General features: G+C 39.9%; 3 protein-coding genes across 4 annotated transcripts; 1 reads left to right on the forward strand and 2 right to left on the reverse strand.

The window, feature by feature from the left end:
* The first annotated feature begins 93 nt into the window (after positions 1 to 93).
* On the forward strand, positions 94 to 5,402 carry LOC133738315 (uncharacterized). 2 transcript variants are annotated; one of them, XM_062165829.1, is made up of 12 exons: positions 94 to 276; positions 368 to 454; positions 1,146 to 1,279; positions 2,203 to 2,261; positions 2,341 to 2,395; positions 2,478 to 2,528; positions 2,959 to 2,998; positions 3,625 to 3,665; positions 3,738 to 3,842; positions 4,293 to 4,340; positions 4,584 to 4,703; positions 4,963 to 5,402. In XM_062165829.1, exons 1-12 carry the CDS (start codon positions 228 to 230, stop codon positions 5,029 to 5,031), a joined length of 858 nt encoding a protein of 285 aa, XP_062021813.1. In that variant the 5' UTR covers positions 94 to 227; the 3' UTR covers positions 5,032 to 5,402. The 2 variants fall into 2 exon arrangements, with proteins under 2 accessions (XP_062021813.1, XP_062021814.1); XM_062165830.1 differs by lacking the exon at positions 4,293 to 4,340.
* A 202-nt stretch (positions 5,403 to 5,604) lies between these two features.
* On the reverse strand, positions 5,605 to 11,533 carry LOC133738313 (sucrose-phosphate synthase 4). Its single transcript, XM_062165826.1, has 14 exons — positions 10,984 to 11,533; positions 10,135 to 10,224; positions 9,644 to 9,870; positions 9,486 to 9,549; positions 9,204 to 9,403; positions 8,634 to 9,114; positions 8,407 to 8,535; positions 7,991 to 8,122; positions 7,707 to 7,883; positions 7,472 to 7,525; positions 7,295 to 7,357; positions 6,347 to 7,189; positions 6,131 to 6,258; positions 5,605 to 6,028 (listed from the first exon to the last, which is right to left on the reverse strand). Exons 1-14 carry the CDS (start codon positions 11,188 to 11,190, stop codon positions 5,749 to 5,751), a joined length of 3,075 nt encoding a protein of 1,024 aa, XP_062021810.1. The 5' UTR covers positions 11,191 to 11,533; the 3' UTR covers positions 5,605 to 5,748.
* A 4,948-nt stretch (positions 11,534 to 16,481) lies between these two features.
* On the reverse strand, positions 16,482 to 18,783 carry LOC133739969 (plant intracellular Ras-group-related LRR protein 9-like). The gene is made up of 3 exons (XM_062167793.1): positions 17,834 to 18,783; positions 17,531 to 17,697; positions 16,482 to 17,371 (listed from the first exon to the last, which is right to left on the reverse strand). The coding sequence occupies exons 1-3, from the start codon at positions 18,581 to 18,583 to the stop codon at positions 16,741 to 16,743; spliced, it is 1,548 nt and encodes a 515-aa protein (XP_062023777.1). The 5' UTR covers positions 18,584 to 18,783; the 3' UTR covers positions 16,482 to 16,740.
* Between the last annotated feature and the right edge of the window lie 4,065 nt (positions 18,784 to 22,848).

A 22,848-nucleotide genomic window follows, 5' to 3' on the forward strand; every position in this document is an offset into this window, starting at 1 on the left:
TCCCCCGAGCCTGGAGCCTTACGTGTTTGATCTTTATTATCATTAGAAGGTCAATTATGTCTTTTTCAACATTTCACAGAGGCTTTCACAGGTATAAATAGCAGACACACACACTCCCGAGCCCAACCCAAAGCTTGATCATCATCGTCTCCTCTGCTTTCCCTCCAAAATTGCTGAAGCCATTCTCGCTCTCGATCTCGATCTCGATCTCTGAAGCAAGCAAGAAAATGGAGGAGTATCTGCAGTACATGAAGACATTGCGCTCTCAAATGAACGGTGAGCATTCCGATCTATGTTGCTATATATTATTGCACAAATCTCATCCATCGCTTCTCTCTTAATTTTGCTTCGATTATGAACTCAACAGATGTGGAGGATCAAGCAGCGAAGGTCTTAGTGGAGGAGCAAATGCAATTAACCACCATCCAGACCTTGAACAACGATCTCAATTCTGGTTCTTCTTCCTCCTCCTCCTCCTATTCAACGCTTTTTTATTTTACTCAAAATCTTTTAAAACAAGCTTTATTAATTCTGCTTCTTTCCCTTCTATTTATGCGTTTCCTTGTGAAAATAATCCAATCAAAATTAACTTGTTAGCAAGGTTTTGAGTGTAATATTCACTGCACTAGACTTTTTTCTAGTGGATTCAAAGCTATTCATACGAACAAAATGCATATGTTCTTGATAACTTGAAACTGTGGATGCGGTCTATGTTGATTCCATACTAAAAACTGGCTATACTTGGTTTTCAGTTACATAAGTCGTGCCAGGTTGTTGTTTGAGATTGTGAAATGTATTTACGTTACGCTCAGATGGAACTGTGTTCTACTTGTTTGAATCTTGTAGTTATTATAAGCCTTGCATTGCAATGGGTTGAGTTCGCTTTAGTATCATTTCACAGACCATGACAAGTTGTATGCCTTTTGGTTTTCTCAATTTTCATCTTCAGAAAATTATCGGGATGTCTCATTCATAAAATTTTTCCTTTTATTTTTCAGTTAGTTGGTTCATTGGTAATGAAACATATTTACATTCATAGTTTCAACTCAAATGTGAATCTATGTTCTTGTTTTTCATATTAAAGCTTCCTTTCTATGATCCTCATTTTTCAACACTTTTGAACCGTATAATCCTTATTTTTTCAGCAATATCCGAAACAAAACGATTCATGGAAGACATTGAGCAGATGAAGAATGCTAAGGGTCAAATATGCTCACAGATTCTGGAAAGACAGAGAAAGATAGTTTGTTTGGAGTCAGATTCATCCACCCTTATCCAGGTACACTCTATATGTGTGTGATGAGGAGGGGGTGTGGGGAATATAAGTAGGCTGTAAGGGTTCAAACTTGTTGTAATAGACCAATAATCAAAATGTAAGATTTCAGAACAATGTGACAGTTGCATCATCTTCCTTGTGTCTTCTATTAAAATTCATCTTATAAGCTACTAGTTCTTTCAAAAAGAATTTCTAATTATACATTATACTCAAGGCTTAGAATTTACTTGAAAGCAAAATAGTGAAACACATAGACCTGCTTTGTGTTTCTTCTCATCAGTTGTCTCACCATTTTCTCATATCCAAGAAAATGCCCATATAATACTTCTCTTGTGATTGGGGATCCATTTGCAAGTCAACACCTGTGACTTTGATCCTTTTTCTGCTTTAACTATATCAACAATCTAAGTTTTAATCGGTATTTCTTCCTTTTTTATAACATTCTGTAGCCTTGCTTATGCTTCAAGTGTGTAAATAAGTGTGCTTGTTTGTACCTTCTCTATAAGATGAGTTTTATTTACTATACTATTCAAGCATGCATGGCTAACATGGTGTAAACATGCCGAGTCTTTTACAATTCAACATTTTCAAATGTTTTTATGATGACATTTTGTATCTTTGTTGGTTTGCACCTCCTCACGTATGGCATCCAAGAGTCCAAGTTATCTGTTTATACACACAAGCTTGCTTCATAAGATGTTTTTCTTTCAAAATCTTAATGCAGTAGGTGTAGGGGACTAGGGGTAAAGGGCAGAGAGATGAGTTGCATCATGCATCTACTGTTTATCACTTCAATTGCCTGACTGATATTCTATTTGACAAGGAAATGAATGAGTTCATAACATGCTTTGTCGTTAAAGTATAGAAATAATTGGATGCCTGTCTTGTTTTCTTCCCTTTCCCCCAAAAATTTCTTCAACAAGTAGACTCTGGAGCTTATTGAACAAGAAAGGATCAACTTGGCTGCCAAGCTTATTGAGAAGAGGTAACTCAATCTGCATGCTGAATTGATTGACAAGCATCTAATTTTAAAAATATAACACTTGCCTTGGTTTTTGTAACAGCACTTACTACTTGAAAGTGTCAGGTGATATTAATGCCAAATTGCAGGAACAACAGGTTTGATTGTTGGAGCTCTCTTCATTGATGTTTGTCTTCTATGTTCATTGTATTTATAGTTTCCTTTCTGAGTTTTGGTCAGGATTGGATTAATTGTCACCAGACTACTACAGAACATGGAGAACCTGGAATGGTAAACCATTGGATTTTTTTTTTGTCTTATTTATTTACATATGTGAGATCACTTCTTTGGTACTGCTGGAAGTCTTCCTCGTTTGCTTCTATTTTGCGGTAATAGTAGCACTAGGGAGGTTATTTACCTTACAAGTTTTGAAGGTAACAAGGTATGCATCTACTACATGTAGTGAGTCCATTAAAGGTGAATCCCATTTTTGCATTAAAAAGCCCCTTGCATAAATCCCCAGACTTTGCCTAAGTAAATCTCCTCAATCCTGTTTTATCGAACACAGTTTCTTCTGAAGATATAAATCTTTTGTGTAGACCCAAACCATGTAATTGCCTCTTGAGTTCTTTAGTTTTTTTTTATTTCTTGTTGCTTCTGCTTCAAATGTTTAAAGTCATCCAGAAATTATTTGTGTCATTTTTTTTTACAATCTATGCAGGTTAAGGATACAATTGATGAGCAAAGAGTTGATATTCAAGGTGTGTCTCTTAAGCTTCTTAATACAGCTTTCTTAGTTTGGTGTCTCTATGATCAAATTCTGTAATATATATAATAGTAATGAGCAAAATTAAATTGTTGATTGTTAGCTAAAGGTTATATATGCCTAGTAATTCTAAGCCCATGTGAATTCAAGCCAGTAATTCCTAACCCATTGCACTTAAACTATTGTTCCTTCTGAAATCACTGGTCATGTCGCAACAGCTTTTCTTTTTTTTTTGGACCTAAAGGAATGCTGAAACTGATTTGTTTGTCATTGATTTTGAGATGCCGTAGAAGCCTTTCTGCCAAATGCAACTATGTATGAATTATTCAGTCTAAGAATGAAGCAAGGCCTTTCTGGACAAAATGATAATGCAATAATTGGATGATATCCCATACTTGGGTAGCATACAAATTCGGGTTTATAAAACCAGCTGAACAAAATAGGTATCGTTAAGGTAACTTGCGTAAGTTGAAGCAAGTAAACACTAATATCGGGGAAAGACATCCTCTAGGTGATGCAAACGGGGGATTTTTTTTTTTTTTTTTTGCTTCTATTCAGGATGAAGTCTTTGATGGGTAGTGATTAATGAATTCATTTTCTTCTTACTGGAATTCTTTGCAGGGAAGGCTAGCATTGGTGACCACCTCTGCATGGATGATCAGGTAAGAACTTACTTCCATTGACCCTTCAGATGTATGAAGTAGAGATCCTTGGATTTATTTTTAAAATAACAGGACAATGACGCAAGAAAGAACCTAATGGCGATGGTTGACTCTGCTAAAGTCAAGCTTGATGAGATTCTACGAATGAAATCTGAACTTGTCGGGGAGAATTACAAGGTTGCCTCTAAAATTGGTTCTTATTTTCCACTGAAAGTAATATATGCTGACATTTGGATGGGTATAATAAATTGATAACTTTCCTCGTGAGGGTGTTTGTTCTATTTCTCACAGCCTGAAAAAATACTGTTTTCTTTTAGTAAATAAATTAAAGTTTCACACCTGTGTGAGATTTCTGTTTTACAACTCAAGCTGTGATTTTTCTTCATTGTAAAGCTTCTTTTCAGCTGATTCCCTTGAAACAGTATTTACTGACCTTAGTTTGCTTTACATTTCCTACTTGGAAACATAAGTGATGTATGTCTAGTTTCTTGCAGAGGTATTGTTTTCAGTTACATTTAACACGTGCTCTAAAAGCAAAAGGCAAACACAACAGGCAAAATAAACTTATTGAAACTGATATTTTCTAAAATATTAATATTCTCATTTTGTTTTCTTACGCCAATTCAGACGAAGCAGGGTATTGAGCAACTAAATTGCAGGGAAAGTGATTTTAAGGTCAGTCGTTTGCTCAATACAGGGTTAGTTTAGTCAGATGTATTGCAGATGTCAGACAAATAATCATAATTTTAAAATTTTAGGCTAAACTTACTACCTGAGGTTAGCATCATAATTCATACGATTGCTTTGTTTAATGCCAAGTTTGTATCCTCAATTTTATTGCCCAGAAATGTACAGTTTTGTTGATTTGATAGCACTAATTTAATTTTTCATATCTCTTCTTGTTATGGGTAATTCCAGCCAGAGCTAAGGGCATTGGACATAAAGACCTTGGAGGACGAATACAATGCTCTTTTATCAGATAAAGCTGGAGAAACTGAATACTTGAAGTCTCTGCAGGACCAAATTGAGAAAATGAAGGTAAACTATGTAGCAGGTGCTTTCTTCAGGTGTGTAAATATTTACAGAATGTAGTAACCATATTGTCATTAGATGATATGGTCAAGGCTAGTTCCATGGAAGGGCTCACTGACAGACATGAATAATAGAATTTATCTAGCAGATGCTGCATGGTTTTGAAATTTTAACAATTGAGGTTATGGTCGGGGCATATTTCATGGAAAAGAAGACTTAAAAAAGAACTGGATCCTTTCTCTTAGTGTTGCTCTGCTTTTTACAGGGTATATCTCATGTGCTTAAATGTGCTTGCGGAGAGGAATACAAAGTAGAACTGGACTCGTGTGTATGAAGAAACTTGAAACATGCACATGAATTGGGGTAAGATGGACGGCTCAGAAATGAAAGCTTCTCTTGGCTAGAATACTTGGCTTGCTTTTCAGGTAACCGTGCAAACAAAAAATCAAAACTGATTGTATAACTATCTGCAGTAGGAACATGTTGACATTACTTCAGTAGCTGGTACATGCAACTTGAATGTACGTAATTTGTGAATAGATGTTGGTTGAACTCTGGACGGATCGCTCATGAAAACTCTCTAAAATACATGAAATGCCATCACATCCTAAGTATGAAGTGATTCCTGTTAGTTGTGATAAGTCTACCGTTAACCATTATGGAAAATTGATGTCTTATGTGACAGGCACAGAGCCTGTAGCCACCTATCTTCCATTTATTCAACACCTGCATATTGGTCTGATTTTTTTGTTTCCAATGTACTAGGAAAGTTTTTATATTAAATGCTCATATGGCCTCTCAAATGAATAAGCAAACAAGTGTAGGGTATGTTTCAATGCCTGCTAAACAGCATTTCATAACAGGAACTCCTTATGTATTATATAGAAACGGAACTATTGGATACATGGAAAGAGAAATAAAGCTTCCGTTAGTTTTTGTATGTATAAATGAAATTACTTACAAAAAGTTGAGATGTATATTCTCTTATGTGTAGCACTCAGTCTTGTTTGAATTGTCGAAATATATTAGTAAAGGAGAGATAAAGGCAACACTAAAGTCCCTTTATCCCAAGAGCTTCAAGAGTGGCTGAGATATTATGGGGTTGATAGCTCTCTACAAGGGCAATGTTAGGGCTATCTTGTGGGACTACATCATCTCTTCTGAAACCATCTTCACTATGAAGAAGCTTCTCACTGCCATACTCAACAGATCCTCTTAAAACTAGTGTCTTATGGAGACCAGCCAGCAGGTCTTCATTATCTGTATCTCCTTTTTCCCCCACAAACACAACCACTTTGGATAGATCAGTTCCCCACCTGACCGAAAGATATCTACACAACATGATAGAACAGTGATTTGTAATCAGAACTAAACATTCTGGTAACTGGCATCGGTAGATAGTTCTAAAATATAGTAAGTAAAGGAAATCTAACCTCAGTGCTTGTACTCTTGATGCAAAGAGTGGTACAACATTTAACCTTGATGCTACACGAGTGTAGAAAAGGTTGCATCGGAAGCCTCGCATCCGCAGCCTTTGGCGCAGGTCATCAACTCGCCGAGTCTGCAATTGATACACCAGTCATTAGCATAAATTTATGAGTAGCAAGCTGAGGTCAGTCTTTTTTTATACAGAACAGCAAGTTTCTCACCTTGGCTCCTGGTTTCACATTATAAGAGTAGCACCTTGAACTACTTGATCCTCCATACTCCGTGATGTCATCCTCAGTCCCACCTTCTAAAATGGCTAGCCTTGGCACCATGGACCTCACATTCTCTCCAGGCCATCTGTACTCAATATGACTTTCAAAATCTGCATCAGCTGCCAAATCTCTCCATGGATAATACATTTCACTCCCACTTTTGCAGACCAACGCATCAAATTCTTCAATGCTTACTTGACACCCTTTAAATGCCTTCACGGTTTCTTGTAAGCTGGAACCAGTTAACAATACGAAGCCTACACGACCCTGGCCAAATCCTAAGCTTGCTGCTTTCTTGACACTCGTTATAATTTCCTGAAACGTCGGAGTACCATTTCCATTCTGGTCATAACAGTCCACCGCTATTACAAACAGCCTCTGCCTCCTACCAGGACAGTAAGTAGCGCCAGCATTGCTATTGGATGAAGCCATTCTGGTTATGGCTTCAATGAGTTCCTTCTGTCTAGTTGCTGCATCAAGCTCACTATTATGCTTGAAATCTCCATCTACAGAGAATCTCAAAGAAAGGTCCTCCACGTCTTTTAGAGAGTCACTCATTGGTTCTTCAGGAATTGGTACGATCTGAAGGCGGGTGGTGGGGTGGCGGTTTCGGGAGTGCTCAACATGGGAGAGGTAGTTTCGGCAGTGTTCTGGCCACGAAAAGCGGTGGATGTTCTTTAAGCCATTCTTTCTGCATTCCAACCAGAGGTTTTTATCTGCAACAAGCTTTAGCAGTGCTTCCTCTATGGCCTTCTGGTCATGTGGGTCAACTAGGAGGCCATTGTTTAGTGCCTAGTAGTACATGGTTAGGTCACCATTAGTTCCATAAGCATATATAGGTTAGGGTAAATCACAAAGCATTCCTTGACTTTGGAGTGTAGGACATGTATTGGTTACCTTCAGAATGTCCACAGGTCCTCCGTTTCTGGTGGCAACCACTGGTAAACCATAAGCAGCTGCCTGAAAGCAAAACCACGAGAATATAAACAAACAAAAAGCGTATTGGGGTAGGGGAATTCGAGTCTATTATGACAGCATCACTAAGTTTTCACCAGTTGAGTCTGGAAAACTAACCTCTATAATAGTGAGACCGAAAGGTTCCACAAGAGCTGGGTTGATGAAGACTCCCTTCAAAAGAAATCCCCATAGTGTGTCACTTTTAGAAATTTAGGTATTGCGAAGAAAAGGGCTAGGAGGTATAAAACCAATAATCAGGGTCATGTGATTACTCGTGTTAGCATAACATAACAGGTCAGTGATCATGAGAACCATTCAGTTGCTCACTCATCAGTCATCACAAAATATGTACCTTTGTTTTTGCAGCTAGACGATATATGTCAGGGACGTCTGATTGCTTGTGATGTTTAGGATAGGCCACTTGACCATACAGATCATACTTGTCGATCATCTTGAGCACGGTTGTTAGAACAGCCGAGCTGCTATTTGGCATTTCTTCAATGTCATCTCTGTTACCAAGTATCAGTGCCTGCACAAACAATAGGGGATCAATACTTAATTGGTAGTCATTTCTCTCCTATACCTTTTGCTGCATTGAATAGGGTTTCAGTTGTGGGGAACTGGTGTGAACTTTACCAGGTTGGCTAGCTCCCGAAGAGGTTGGCATTCCCCAAAGGCCTTCAGCAATGTAGTAACATTTTTCTTTGGGTCGGGACGAGACAATGCAAGTATAGTGGGCTTGTGAGGATTAGTGAAAAATCGCATTACCTGCATTGCATCACACATTATCAATGGCAAACAGTTCTAATGTTTTATTCGTTCCCCAAATGGAAGCGATCGAAACTAAATATGTTTGTTACCGATTTCATGCATATGACTAAGTTCTGTTTTGTAAAAGGATCTTTCTTTTATTTCACTTCACTCATTTCCTTTGGCTCAATAGAAATGCTATGAAGGAGGTGGTATATTGTATATATGCACACACACAGTTGACCAAATGAAGGCAATGAGAGATGTGAAAGGGAAAAATAGGTGAAGGAAGAATATGCTACCTCAGACCATATTGGAGGGAGATTCCTTTTGCTTTGAGCTCTGTCAGAACCAATTAGGGATTTGAGATCTCCATCTCCTTCAGTATCTTGCACTGTAACATAGCTGAAGTCCATGCCTGGCGGTATAACCTTATTCAAATAGAAATTTTTGTTAGTATGTCCAAGACTTTGGGAAACAAAAGAAAGTCTTAAGGACATGATGTGTTAGTCATTAAACTTTCACATACCACCATTCTTGGCATGTATCGTCCAAGGCAACTAACTCCCCGGCGTCTCCTAACCCTGAGCTTCCTCTCCAACTTGAGATCGAACCCATCATACAGTCCCCACTGTTCTTCAATCTCTTGCCTAGTACTAGTCACCACCATTTCAGCAGCATCCAAAGCCAGCTCCTCAGCCTCGATCCTCTTCATAATCTTGTAGGTTGCATTGATGTCCTCCCTCGACAATCTCCCCTGTTTGAGCAGCTGTTCAAACTTGTTTCTTCCTAGGGAATGCCCCGTCAGCACCATTGGCACATTCAAGGCACCAGACAACTGAGCAGCCACCTCCCCTGCATCAGCATAGTGGCCGTGGATGACATAAGGCCATGTTGGTTTCCCACCATTGACCTCATCGCCTAGAGCTCTTGCCATGTTCACAATGTGGCCGAGAGCCCCATCAATAAATTCAGGTATGTGAGGCCATAGCGACTCTTTCGGTACGTACCTGCAGTGCAGCATATGTGCATCATCAAATGCATGATCATATTGAGCACATATGCTCTAGGCTTGAGAAGAAATCCTAGTTATAATTACTTGTCGCGGGGTCCACATGGAAGGCGGACAATGTAGGCTCCACAGCTCCCGCTGCCATCAGGTGGGCAAATGAGCATCTCATTAGGTTCACCGTAGCTGGAGTCTACCTCCGGTGAGGTGATTTGCCTTGTTAACAGATCAACTCTATAGACTCCTTTTGTATTGGCCAGAGCCCGAGCAAGTTCCACTACATACTTCACCTGAAAACATAAATATGATCAAGTCCAAATCCCTTAGTTTATGAAACTATGGTCCAACCTGATTTTGTTGATTGATTATTACCTGACCACCTGTATCAGAATCTCTTCCAAGTTCCATGTTTTCTCCACGAACCAACCCATGCATACTACAACGTAAAAACATTGACACAGAGTGATCAAATTGTATGACCCATCAACTCTGTTGTTACACTCGACTAAATACTTTCTTTAATTTGTTACCTGATTAAGACAATGTAAAGATGCCTAGTCTTGTTGTCATCCTCAGACCACAATCGCATTTCTGAGTTGATTCTTGCTATTTGCTTGACAGGCGGTTCTGTAAAATTGGTGTCACCTTTTTCCTTCTCCCCTTCAGACAGCTCGGAAAGGTCCTCCGCAGCATCATGGCGGCCTTGCTCCCTCTCCAGACGTCGTCTTGCAAGTCTGCGAGCATCATCCCATGCTATCTGCAAATTTTTGTAAGAAATTTTGTTCTATTACTCTCATCTTTTTTCAAATTTAGGCTCGCTTTGACTTCATCTATTTTCAGTAATACATGTATGCTTACACGTCATTCAGTAAGTAAATTTAGCGGTTTCATTTTCCATAGTTGAACTTGGGGATGGAATCAGGAATATGTGAGTGGGTAGAAACATTTGCTATAGCCTTAGCTTTATGCTTGGGAATGAAATATGATTCTCGATGATATGCACTTTGTGAGTCACACTGACCTGTTTCTTCTTTCGAGCGAGATGCCAAATGCGCCAGCACATATTCTCAAGCCTATTGCTGCGTTCACGGGTATTCCTTGTAGCTACTACCTGCAAGTGCAACCATCACACAGTTGAGTAAAGTAAATGCATTTACCTCTCTCTGTTTCTCTTTTCCCTTCTTAACTTAATTGTTCTTTTTTTGTTTTTCGGGTTTAATTAGATTCACCAAGCCGGCCAAACATCCCGTATATTATTGAATGTCATATTTCTTAGAACCGGCCCTGAATTCCATTAAACTCGAAATAGACAACAAAGTTCATGATAACAATCAGAGAAGGGTACAATATGTACGTAGTCAACTCAATGTCAGAAGTCAAATTATTTTGTACCTGAGTTCAAGATTTCAATCAATGCAAACCCTGATAAATGAAACTTCCTAGTACTGATTTGTTCTTCATGAATGTAAGCTTAACTATTGGATCCAAGAAGATGGGAGCACATCTTTCTATATGTGCGGTCCCCTGAACGAAAGTATTATCATGAGGATGGGGTCTACAAGCTACAAGAAGATCGAATAATAACCACTATTTCGGCAAACATTGCCTCCCACATGTATTCTCTGCAAACACACCTCTGTTTTGGCAAACCAAACTTGGTTAGACTGAATGTGTTGCAGGACATGTGAGGTATGAGCTACTACTTATAATATAATGAACACCGTTAATGCTAGCACGGGAGAGACATGAGTTATTGCAATGCTTCAAGTTGAAGAGCTTGATTAATTTCCCCTAATCTCAATTTGACATGAACTTACTAATCAATTGAAATTTCAGAGACATAGTGAAGAAGAAAGGGAAGAGAAGAGACCTTAACCCATGTCCTGTGGAGGTCTGACTCATCAAAGCTGCTAACTACTTCTTCCACGAAGTACTTTGTGGGACTAAACAACTTCTCCTCCTTGACTTGCTCTTCAAACTTGGCAATCTTCTGCTTCCCATCGTTCGTTTTCCTTGTGTTAATTCCTGCATCCAGAATCGCCTCGAGATAGCCGTTTAACCAGTCGTTTCCCGCCATCTTAACTTGCTGTTGATTTCAAAGAGATTATTGATACAGAAAGTTGAAGAATGATGAGTTTGAAGCTCTCTCTGTCTCTCTGCTTTGGTATGTGAAAACTAGATATGTATGAATGGCTTATATATCAGTTCATGTTACCAGAAAGGGACTGAGAAATGAAAATAATACTTGTATGTAAAGTTTAATTCTTGGCAGGAATCATATAATTCCAATTAGAAAATTAGAATACTTGAAAAGATTGGAGAATATGTATAGTTTGATGCTGTCTTGAAAATCTTTAATGGTAAGAAAGAGATAGATAGAAAGAGAGGTGGTTTCAAAGAAGCTAAGCTTCAACTTTGAAACCAGCTTGGATGAATAAGCAAGGCTCTTTATAAAGGCTTCGCTCTTTTAAATTTTTGGCCACAACATTTTCAAAAATTCATGTCGACAATATTGGGTGGTTTTGGTTCTCTCATTTCCTTTTAGAGCTGTATAACCTATATTACACATACATCCTCGTTCTTTTAGTATTCTCTAGTTCAAATCTAGCTAGTATAAGAATTGGCCCTAAAAATAAAGAATATATTGACTACGAGAATTCATTTACAATTTCACAATTTACCCTATGTAGAGCGACAAAAAAGATAAATTACAGACACTTCTTGAAGTTTCAGATTGATATCCATTCATGAGCAACTTAACATCAGTTTGTCATCTTAACATCGTTTCGAGCATAACAAATTAACAACTACACGATGTTGGTTAGCCTAAAGTACATTTTTGTCGAAAAGAGAGGAGATCAAAATTTCAGAAGAGCTAAATTTCTCCTTTTAGGAATCTTAAAAAGCTATGCGCGCTTAAATATCAATATCTTTGAAAAATTCTCATTTTCACAAATTTGTGCCAGAATCAGCCAAGGGCAACATATTGGCGGAAGAGGGGGGCGGGCGCTTTCGTGCTTTAATGTAGGTTTTGTTGTGACATGCATAATTTGCAATATTTTTGCATGACGACGAAGACACACTCAATTCACCCTTTTGTCTTAATCCCAATAACTGACAGTTCTTTCCATTCTAGCTCGATGTCTATGTATGGATCACTGCCTTGTTTACTTAACAAACTAAGATTTGGGCAATCACAACACTCAAGAATTATTGAGTTGGTTTAGAAAACCTAAACTAGCTAGAACTGACATTTGATATTGATTGATCTAAGAAAGAATCTTATACTCTACCCATCAGTCTATAAGAATTAATTTTTCAAGTGAATTAATTCACTTTTATCATGCATGGTTTCAGATTTTATTACTTTCAGTTAACTGCTTGTCATGCATCTATCTATGTTTTCAAGCTAAGATCGGGATGGAAGAAGGTCTCAGAGTTAAATGTTCCGAATGATCGAGTTGAAGTGTTCCTAAAATTCTTTTGGTTTATGAAATAAAGTTAGACGTTGGTTATGTGTAGATAGATAAAACCTTTCCAATATTCTACCAAATTGCCATGGATGAATGAGTTGATCAATGAAGTAGGTAATCCTGTTGGGTAGGCATCAGATACCTTAAAACGCAATTAGCACCACAAGAGTGCACTCCACTAGGGCTGAGCCTAGCCTAGCTATAGCTAGAGGCTTCAAAATTATCATAATCAAGCTGGCGGAAAAAATAATTGCAAACAAATTGTAGGTTAAAAAAAAAAAATTACCTAAAAATATATAAAAAAATTTAATCCCAAAATTTTAAAAGGGGTCAACCTAAGAATTGTCTAAATTTTTATAGTGCTCCAAAATATAAAAATTTTAAAAATACAAAATAAAATCAAAACACTACATAAAGTCATTAGAAGTAAAAGGAAATAAAGGGAAAAACAAAAGGAAATCAAAGGGCGTACGTGGAAATAAGAGATGGGAGTCGGGAAAGAATGATAAAATAGATGATAGATGAAGTGGCGGGCAAAGAAGAGCATATAATAAGATATGGGGCTGAAAACAGAAAGGCAAAAATGCCATTGAAATTGGATATTTCAAGGAATATCCAATGTGGTTAGGAGTCTATCATATTTCTGGCCATCCAATTCTTTCTATCTTCAATTCCAAACCTGATCGATGGAGCTCCCATATCTAATCGATCTAAGCCACTTGTGCACTTATTTGACATTACAGCCACTTAAATAGGTAGGCTTCAAAGCCTTGAATATATACTTGTGTATATGCTCGATTTGTCTACTATTGCTAGCACGCCTGCACGGTTTGATCTTGTTTTTATAATTCCAGCTTTTGCTTGATATTTATAGAATGCACATCTAGGCCATTCACTCTAAATATGTTTCTCTATATTCTGATCTATTAATTTACGAAGAATCAGAACGTACTTTTCGATCTCAAGAGGAGTCACAAGATTCCTATGCATGATAATGATGTTGAATCAACCTCGCTCGCTAGCTTGGAATAAAGTAGGCTGCTACATATTTATTATCAGTAATACATTAGTCACAAGGTTTAGGGATGAGACGTACCAAAAAGGTGTTATTTGGTCCTGGATCAGTGCATGCAAACAGGTAGATGTTCCATGTTCCGATGGGACACCACAGAATTTTAGGTTTTGAGAAAACCAAGTAATTAAAATGAAGCTCATTATGATAATACTATATTAGGTTCCTTTCTTGATGAGTAAAACTATCTGCAAACTGATGACTGATGAGGAATATTTGGAGTATGAAATACTATATGTTAGTAGTTTAAAATGAGAAATTATAAGAAACATTTCACACTTGGACATAGCAAGTGAAAGCTAATTATGTCAAGTTGATTGTTATACACTTTAGCCTCCATCATCCGCTCTAATTGCATGTGAAGCAGATTAGCGGCACGTACGTACACCTCAAACGCCATGCATAATGCATCAGGCTGCTCGGTGTAATCTTAAACAAATGATTAATTATTGAGCCTTGAAAGGACTAGGATTCATTAGTCAGGGTGGAGCAGCCGCCACAACTCCCACAAGTACTATTAAGTGACCTTTTCTCTTAATATATCTCATCATGCACACGCGGCCTATTACTGTAACTCGACCAAGTTGTGCTTCAACAACTACTTTTATGAGTTCAAGTTCTGCAAATAATACGACAACGTACCTATTGATGACTTTCTTGTTTTCCATCTTGCTAAAGCCTGCAGGCCCTAACACGGGGAGTGCTTCATTCTAAATTCCTTCGACAATCCTTAAGATACTCTCTGGGTTTTGAATAGTATTAACAAAGGGACGTGGCCGGGAAGCATTTCAAACTGATTGGCAAAAACGTGGTGGTGTGCTGTGGGCATGCATACGGCCAAGACTCATCCGTCTTTGACAGAGCTAAAAATCACATTTTGGAAGCCAGCATACTAATTTGGAATCATCCTAACAACTTATTTCTAGCTGTCAAACTCTCTTTGGGCATGTCTTTTGCTAAAAATTGACTGTCATTATAGATCAATATATAGTGCTAAAAAGTAAAACCTAGCACATTTACAAAGCAACACGTGGGCTGGTTTGACACGTATTGGGTATCTCCTGCAGGTTTAGAAGTGACGACATAGCTAGATATTATTTTCGTTGAACAAAGAACACACACAATATATATATATATATGATTTTTCTCAGGTAAGGATGTCCTTAATTTTTCACCCACTTTCCGATCACATTTTCACATCTTAACCGTTCAGTTTTTAGATCCTAATGTATGGATCACCTCTGCAATTTCAGCCAATTTAGTGATCGTTAAGGCGTCCAAAACTGCAATTTACACGAACGAACCGAATCTGTCTAACCGGAACCGTTCGTTTACATTGTTGTAATTTGCAGTTTTGGATGCTTTAATGATCACCAATTTGGCTGAAATTTTGCAGAGGTGATCTATACATTAGGACCTAAAAACTGAACGGTTAAGATATGAAAATTTGATCGGAAAGTGGGTGAAAAACGGAAATCCGTACCTAAGAAAAACTAAAGACGTCCTTAGTGTAGCCGGACTGTATATATATATATATATACAGATCCTATCCAGAGCGAGGCCTCGCTCTGAAATTAAAGTGCGAGGTTGGAGTTTAGGGTCACTTTTCGGTCGCATATCCACATCTCGACCGTTCAGTTTTTAGATACTGATATATAGATCATCTCTGCAAAATTTCAGCCAAATTGCTGATCTCTAAGGTATCTAACTCGCTTAAACCAATGGATGAACTGAATCTGTCAAACCTGAACCGTACTAGCTTGAAGGCAGTTATCAATGCCTTAACGACTATCAATTTGGCTGAAATTTTGCAGAGATGATCTATATATTAGCATCTAAAAACTGAACGGTCGAGATGTGGATATGCGACCGAAAAGTGACCCTAAACTCCAACCTCGCACTTTAATTTCAAAGCGAGGCCTCGCTCTGGATAGGATCTGTATATATATATATATATATAGAGGGGCCCTTATTAAGGGATTTCTTTTTTTGGTCTTTTATAGAGATAGGGCATTAGACTAACTTTTCGATCACATTTCGGAATCTCAATCGTTCAGTTTTTACGTCCTAATATGTAGATCACTTCTACAAATTTTCAGCCAAATCGGTGATCATTAAGGTATCAAACTAGATTAAATCAATGGACAAACCAAATCTGTCAAACTTGAACCGTTCATACTTATAATCTTAAATCACTGTTTTGAATGTCTTAACGATAATCAATTTGGCTGAAAATTTACAGAAATGATCTACACATTATGACCTAAGAACTAAACAGTTGAGATGCCAAAATATGATCAAAAAGTTGGTCTAATGCCTTATCCCTAGAAAAGACAAAAAAAAAGGATCTCTCACTAGAAGGGCCCTGGTGTGTGTGTGTGTATATATATATATATAATTTTTTTTTTTTTTTGAAATAAAACTACACCAACCTTTAGGTTCAATAATATTCTTAAGCATGCAATTATGCAAGCACACCTCCTCCTCAAAAAAACCTATGCAAGCACACCTTGAAAGCAATTACAGTCTAGGAGTAGAAACGTCAGTACGGGTAAGCTGTGTTAACATCATAGTTTAACTCGAGCAAACTAGAGGAAATGATCTCACCTTTCTAATCCCAACATGGTTTAATATTGATCCCCAATCATTTCAATCCTTGGTTATTGTCAAGGCATCATAGGCTCATAGCTATGCCAAGGAAGCAAGTAATATATTTGAACAGCTTTGCAGGTTGGGGGTCAAATGCAATATACTTGACAAAAGATGCAGAGAAAATTTATATATGGCTGTCACTGCAGCAATTTGTAAGAGCTCAATAAGGGATGCATCAAAACTAAGCAACAATTAGATGCCTCAGATTCAACAAATGTGTATAACAAACTATCAAAATTTAATGAACAAGCTTTTTACAGAGAGTAAAGTGAACATTCAAATTCCCAACTATTCGACAGAAGGAGCAAAATTTGTCAAGGTTTTAACCTCTTTCAAGCTGGAAAGGAAACAAAACAAGTAAACAAAAAGAAGCAAGGAAAAAAAAGAATGTTTGGCACAATTATGTGCAGCAGAAAGCCATTCCATGAAATCATAGCTGCTGATCAAGAATCGGGTCTCTTGGAGATCTTGGAGACAGATATCCAGAAACACCTGAAAGGCTGCGTGTCAACCAGGAAGTGCTGCGTGTCAACCATCCAGTTTCTGCTTCTTCTTGTACTTGAAGCATGCTCTTCCTTTCTTCTTCCACCAGTATCTCCAACCACCTCTTGGCCATAAAGAGCTTGACAGCGTCAACACCTTGTTGAACTATGTCAGGGGGTGGAAGCACAAGAGGGTTTCCGTCCAAGTTAAGTTTGGTCAAATTGTCAAGGCGGCCAAATGTATCTGGCAGAGCATGAATCTGATTGTTGCTGAGATCAAGTTCCTTGAGGTTGGTTAGATCACCAAAAGTATCGGGCAGCTCAGTAAGGTCAGTAAAGTTGCTGGCAAGGTTCAGACTTTGGAGATTGGCCAATCGGCCAAAAGCCAGTGGAAGGCCCCGAAGCTCATTGAAGTGAGCATCCAAGGAGCGCAGAGACCTCAGCTCACAAACAGAGGTGGGAAGGGAACGGATTTTGTTTAATTGCATGGAAAGCTTCTGAAGATTGACCAACTCATAACCAATGTTGGTTGGCAAGTATGTGAGGTTGTTGAAACTCACATCCAACTCCACCAATGACCTAAAGTTTTACAAAAACCCAATTTATCCTTTCCTTATTCCATCACATTTCATTTATGTATATCAGATATTTCTCACTCATAACTCTATCCTATAGGCTATAGTAACGATTCAGAAAATAAATACTAAACATAGATGCTTCAGAACTGATAAATTTTACCTGCAATGACAGATAGAGTCAGGAAGAGCAGCCAGCTTGTTGCCGGAGACATTCAGAACCTTCAAATTTTGCAGCAGGCCAATGGTGTCAGGCAGTGACTCCAACAGATTGGAAGACAAGTTAAGCTCTTGTAGCTTCTCCAATCCAGATATTGTATCAGGAATAAGCTGTTGAAAAATGCTTCTTGATTCATAATCTATATACAATCCCCTCTTTCTTAATCATAATCACACTAAATCAATCAATCACGAATTCACGATAGACTAAGTAACTGATTCTATTTCTTTGCAAGCAAAAGCAAACCTGGAGCTCATTGTTGGAAAGATCAAGGTGTAGCAATCCGGTGATCCTGCCAAATGCCTCCGGCAAGCACCGGAGGCGGCGGCCGGAGAGGTTGATCCGGTCGAGCGCAGTGCCGGAAGCCTGCTGCAGAATGCCGACGACCTCCTCATGGACTTGGTCGGTGACCGGCGGCGGCTCCTCGACGACTCCGTCCTCGGCGGAGCGATAAATCTTGTTGAGCCTGTCCTCGGCGTCCTTGAGAAGCTTCTCGTAGGAGGCGTGGAGCTCCTCGAGCTGGAGAATGGCCTTGCAGTCCCGCTTGTCTTTCTCGGCGGCGTCGCGGCACTCCTGCTCGCGCTCGGCGAGGTGGGCCCGCCACTGGAAGCGGTCGACGTCGGAGGGGCGGGGGGAGAGGACGAGGTCCTCGAGCTTCTTGGAGAGAGTGGACTCGATGTGGGCGAGCTTGGCCTTGGCGGCGTCGACGGCCTCGTGGTCGGGACGGTCGCCGAGGGCGTTGAGGACGGAGCGGGTCTGGGCGACGTCGGAGACGGCGCGGGTCATGGCGGCGAAGACTTTGGGGTCGGAGAGGTGGGGCATCTGGTGGAGGAGGCCTGAGGATGGTTGGTGGGGTTTGATCAACTGGGGCTGGCCATCGTCGATTTGAATGGACTCAAGGTCGGAGATGTCGTCGACGGCGGACTTGGATCCTACGGTGGAAAGGCGGTCCATGACGTAGGAGAGGATGGGGAAGTTGGACGGGTTAGGATCCATTATTGAATCGGATCTTGGGAAACTGGTTGAGAAATGAACAAGGGAAGAGAAGAAGGAGAATTAAGGAGAGGGGGGAGTGTTGTAGTAGTAGAGGATTGGTTTGGACATACTATACTACACTATAGTATACTAATAATAGGAAGGGCGTGGATTTCGGTATGGAATGGATATGAGATGGAATTTGACGGGGTCGTTCTCACACTCCACTCTCCTTCCTTCCGGAGAGCGCGAGAGTGAGTTACGTACAGTCCTTCAGAAACAAACAAACGAAATCCGTTGGTCCTTCCTTCTTGCCACGTCGGATCCGGTTCCGGTGCTACCAAAACTACCGGCCTGCCTAATGAATTTGACCTGTTGGCCGACTTTCAGCCTCGCCAATTTTTCCTATTATTTTTAGAACTACAATTTCATTTCGTTCACCCACTCAATTAATATTCAATTATTTGGACTCAATTTTGGATTTAAATTTAATGGCAAAGAAAACGAGGAAATTAGAATGAAGGGGTTTTGTCCATTTACACCATTTTTAGAGATTTTTTTCCCACTTACCCCATTAAGTTTTTTTAATTCTCTCTTACCCAAAACACTCTAAGGAGGTCTTCCCTAAAACCCCATTAAGATTTTTTTTTTGTTTTTTAAATCTTTTTAATACCATTTTACCCTTACCCCTTTGTTACTTAGAGAGAGAGAGAGAAAAACCATGGGAGACTTCGCCGGAGCCCGGTCACCGGCTACCGGCCACCGGAATTTGCTGAAAATCTCACCGGTCAACGATCGCCGGATTCCGGTCACCGGCATCAGGATTCCGGTCACCGGCTACCAGTCATCGAAATTTGCTGAAAATCTCACCGGAAAGTTTTTTTTGCCCCCAATAGACCTCTATTGCCCCCCAATAGACGTCTATTGCCCCAATAGTCTATTGCCCCCAAATAGACGACTATCAACCATGTATTGCCCCCCAATAGATGACTATCAGCCATGTATTGCCCCCCAATAGACGACTATCAGCTATGTATTGCCCCCCAATAGACGTCTATTGCCCCCCAATAGGACTTTCAGTTACCAAAATGAGAACTAATCTCCCTAAATTTAAACAAATAAAACTTTGATTACAGAAAGAAAAAAAAACAAGGAGATTACATAAATTCAAAACGTCTATTGCCCCCCCAATAGACGTCTATTGCCCTCCAATAGAGGGGTAATAGACATTCAAAACTTTTTTTTTTCTTTCCTTCTGTCCTGTTACTTAAAAAAAAAAAAAACTAGAAATTGATTTGGGCACCCAGAGAAAAGCTATGGGCACCCAATCACCTCTCTCCTCTGCCACAGCCTGGGTCGAGCACCGGCGGCGTCCAGGAGGCCATCGAAGACGTCGTGTGGTCGTCGTTGTCAGCGCCGGCCGAGCTTGGGCGAGCTGCAGCAGAATCCGGGCAAAAGTCGACCCACACCGGCGAGGCGGTTGGACGCGGTCGAGCTCACCGGCGAGTTGCACGGAATCTGGGCGTTGCAGCAGTTGGACGCGGTCGTTGTCAGAGCGACAACGGTTGGAAGCGGTCGAGCTCACCTGCGAGTTGCAGCGGAACCTGGGCGAGAGGTCGAACCTCGCCGGAGTTGGAGATCCGGGAGCGATGAGAGAGTGAGAGAGGCAGAGAGAGAGCAGTGTTTGGCTCCAATTTTGCTGCAGCTGGTCAACAGTCTCTTTTCTTGCGCGGGCGTGCCAGCACCGTTCGGGTGCGGTCGTCGGGGGTGTCCCTTGACCTGACTTCTATCAAGCGATTGTAGACGAGGAGAGCACCAACCTCGTCGTGGGATTCTTTGTGCCTCGTGGTGAGGACTTTGCTGAAGTTTCTTCTTGTTAACACAATCGATACTCAATATTGTAGATCGAGCAGAGCGACATCACCGGGAAATGTTGAGATCTTGCTAAAGCGTGACTTTAGCTTGGCTGGGTTGTTAGGGCGTTACCCTTGCTTGGCTGGTTCTGTAACCGTTGTGGTCGCGGCACTACCGTCGGCTCCCGAGGAGACTAGGACCGAAGCACGTTGACAGAGGGTTTGGTGGCACTGAAAGTCGGCTTCTGAGAAGACTAGGACTAGAAGTGTGATCACCGGTAAGAGAAAGAGAAGGAGAGGGAGAGGAGTTGCTCTTAGAGAGGTTTGCTCTAGAGAGAACTTAGATCATCTTAGAGATGTTTTGATGTTGTGTTGTGAATGTGTCTTTTAGAATGAGAGGAGAAGGTGTTTATATAGGGAAGAAAAAGAAGAGTGAAATGATGAGTGGAAGAAAAATAATGAAAGTAGATCTAAGTTCACTTGTAAAATATGGAAAAGATAGAGAAAAGATGAAATGAAAGCAAAGCATGAAGGTGCAGCAACATGGAAGTGGTGATGATCTATTAAAGAGATTGTAGAAGAAAAATATATCCAAGGAAAAACAGAAAAGCATCTAGCTTTCTTCATGTGGGTAGGAAACATGAACATGTGAATATTGAGCTGGTTTTAGGTCAGTTTCTGCCCCTTTATTCCTTCAATTATTTCTCCAACAAGACTTCATTATATGCCTTCGACTTTTTCATATGAAATGTTCCACTATGAGTGTAGATCATCCTGACAAATTTTCAGATTTTTATTCCATGTGGTTGGGCCGAAAATGCTGCTGGACCTCTTACAGGTCCAGTTTTCCAATTTTGCTTCTGTAGAAAATTGGGCTGATTGTTTGAAGGCCTTCCACTCAAAAAAAGCTCTTGCACTCTTCATAAGAAATGATCATTGGGCTGTCTAGAATAGATCTGCAGAGTTTCAGCTCATTTCAAGTTTATTTGGTCAGTCTGCCGCCCCTCCTTCCTTGTTTAGCTCGGTTTCTCCTAGCCGAAGTAGGAAAATGTGCTAAAGTTGACTTTTCATGTTTCCATGCTTTCATAGTAGGCTTTATTTAGCCTCTAAATATATATTTCGAACTTGTCGACAATATATAGCTTGAGCCACTGACATTGGCTCAATTTCTCCAAGACACGCCTTGTCAGGCCAAAATGCTTATTTTGGGTCCAAACAAGCAGATCGGAGAGGAATGAGAGAGAGAGCAGATCGGAGAGCGATGAGAGAGAGAGAGAGAGAGCAAACAAAGAGGGATGAGAGAGAGAGAGATGTTTGGACCCAAAATGAACATTTTGGCCTGACAAGGCATGTGTTGGAGAAATTGAGCCAATATCAGTGGCTCAAGCTATATATTGTCGACAAGCTCGAAATATATATTTAGAGGCTAAATAAAGCCTACTATGGAAGTATGACAAGTCAACTTTAGCATATTTTCCTACTTCGGCTAGGAAAAACCGAGCTAGACAATGAAGGAGGGGTGGCAGACTAACCAAATGAAATCGAAATGTGCTGAAACTTTCCAGATCCATTCTAGACAGCCCAAGGATCATTTCTTATGAAGAGTGCAAGAGCTTTTTTTGAGTGGAAGGCCTTCAAACAATCAGCCCAATTTTCTACAGAAGCAAAACTGGAAAACTGGACCTGTAAGAGGTCCAGCAGCATTTTCGGCCCAACCACATGGAATAAAAATCTGAAACTTTGTCAGGATGATCTACACTCATAGTGGAACATTTCATATGAAAAAGTCGAAGGCATATAATGAAGTCTTGTTGGAGAAATAATTGAAGGAATAAAGGGGCAGAAACTGACCTAAAACCAGCTCAATATTCACATGTTCATGTTTCCTACCCACATGAAGAAAGCTAGATGCTTTTCTCTTTTTCCTTGGATATATTTTTTTTCTACAATCTCTTTAATAGATCATCACCACTTCCATGTTGCTGCACCTTCATGCTTTGCTTTCATTTCATCTTTTCTCTATCTTTTCCATATTTTACAAGTGAACTTAGATCTACTTTCATTATTTTTCTTCCACTCATCATTTCACTTTTCTTTTTCTTCCCTATATAAACACCTTCTCCTCTCATTCTAAGACACACACATTCACAACATCAAAACATCTCTAAGATGATCTAAGTTCTCTCTAGAGCAAACCTCTCTAAGAGCAACTCCTCTCCTTCTCTTTCTCTTAGCGGTGATCACACTCCTAGTCCTAGTCTTCTCAGAAGCCGACTTTCAGTGCCACCAAACCCTCTGTCAACGTACTTCGGTCCTAGTCTCCTCGGGAGCCGACGGTAGTGCCGCGACCACAACGGTTACAGAACCAGCCAAGCAAGGGTAACGCCCTAGCAACCCAGCCAAGCTAAAGTCACGCTTTAGCAAGTTCTCCTC

This window comes from Rosa rugosa, chromosome 3 (genome assembly GCF_958449725.1).
Source record: "Rosa rugosa chromosome 3, drRosRugo1.1, whole genome shotgun sequence".
NCBI lineage: Eukaryota > Viridiplantae > Streptophyta > Magnoliopsida > Rosales > Rosaceae > Rosa > Rosa rugosa.

What these genes read in the sequence shown, in the direction of transcription:
- LOC133738315 (XM_062165829.1), top strand. Translation starts at nt 228, where the DNA reads ATGGAGGAGTATCTGCAGTACATGAAGACATTGCGCTCTCAAATGAAC. An exon ending in GAACAACGATCTCAATTCTG is followed by an intron (nt 455 to 1,145) that starts GTTCTTCTTCCT and finishes TTATTTTTTCAG; the next exon opens with CAATATCCGAAACAAAACGA. An exon ending in ACCTCTGCATGGATGATCAG is followed by an intron (nt 3,666 to 3,737) that starts GTAAGAACTTAC and finishes TTAAAATAACAG; the next exon opens with GACAATGACGCAAGAAAGAA.
- LOC133738313 (XM_062165826.1), bottom strand. Translation starts at nt 11,190, where the DNA reads ATGGCGGGAAACGACTGGTTAAACGGCTATCTCGAGGCGATTCTGGAT. An exon ending in ATTCTGATACAGGTGGTCAG is followed by an intron (nt 9,404 to 9,485) that starts GTAATAATCAAT and finishes TTATGTTTTCAG; the next exon opens with GTGAAGTATGTAGTGGAACT. An exon ending in GATACATGCCAAGAATGGTG is followed by an intron (nt 8,536 to 8,633) that starts GTATGTGAAAGT and finishes TATTTGAATAAG; the next exon opens with GTTATACCGCCAGGCATGGA.
- LOC133739969 (XM_062167793.1), bottom strand. Translation starts at nt 18,583, where the DNA reads ATGGATCCTAACCCGTCCAACTTCCCCATCCTCTCCTACGTCATGGAC. An exon ending in TTTCCAACAATGAGCTCCAG is followed by an intron (nt 17,698 to 17,833) that starts GTTTGCTTTTGC and finishes ATTTTTCAACAG; the next exon opens with CTTATTCCTGATACAATATC. An exon ending in GACTCTATCTGTCATTGCAG is followed by an intron (nt 17,372 to 17,530) that starts GTAAAATTTATC and finishes GTAAAACTTTAG; the next exon opens with GTCATTGGTGGAGTTGGATG.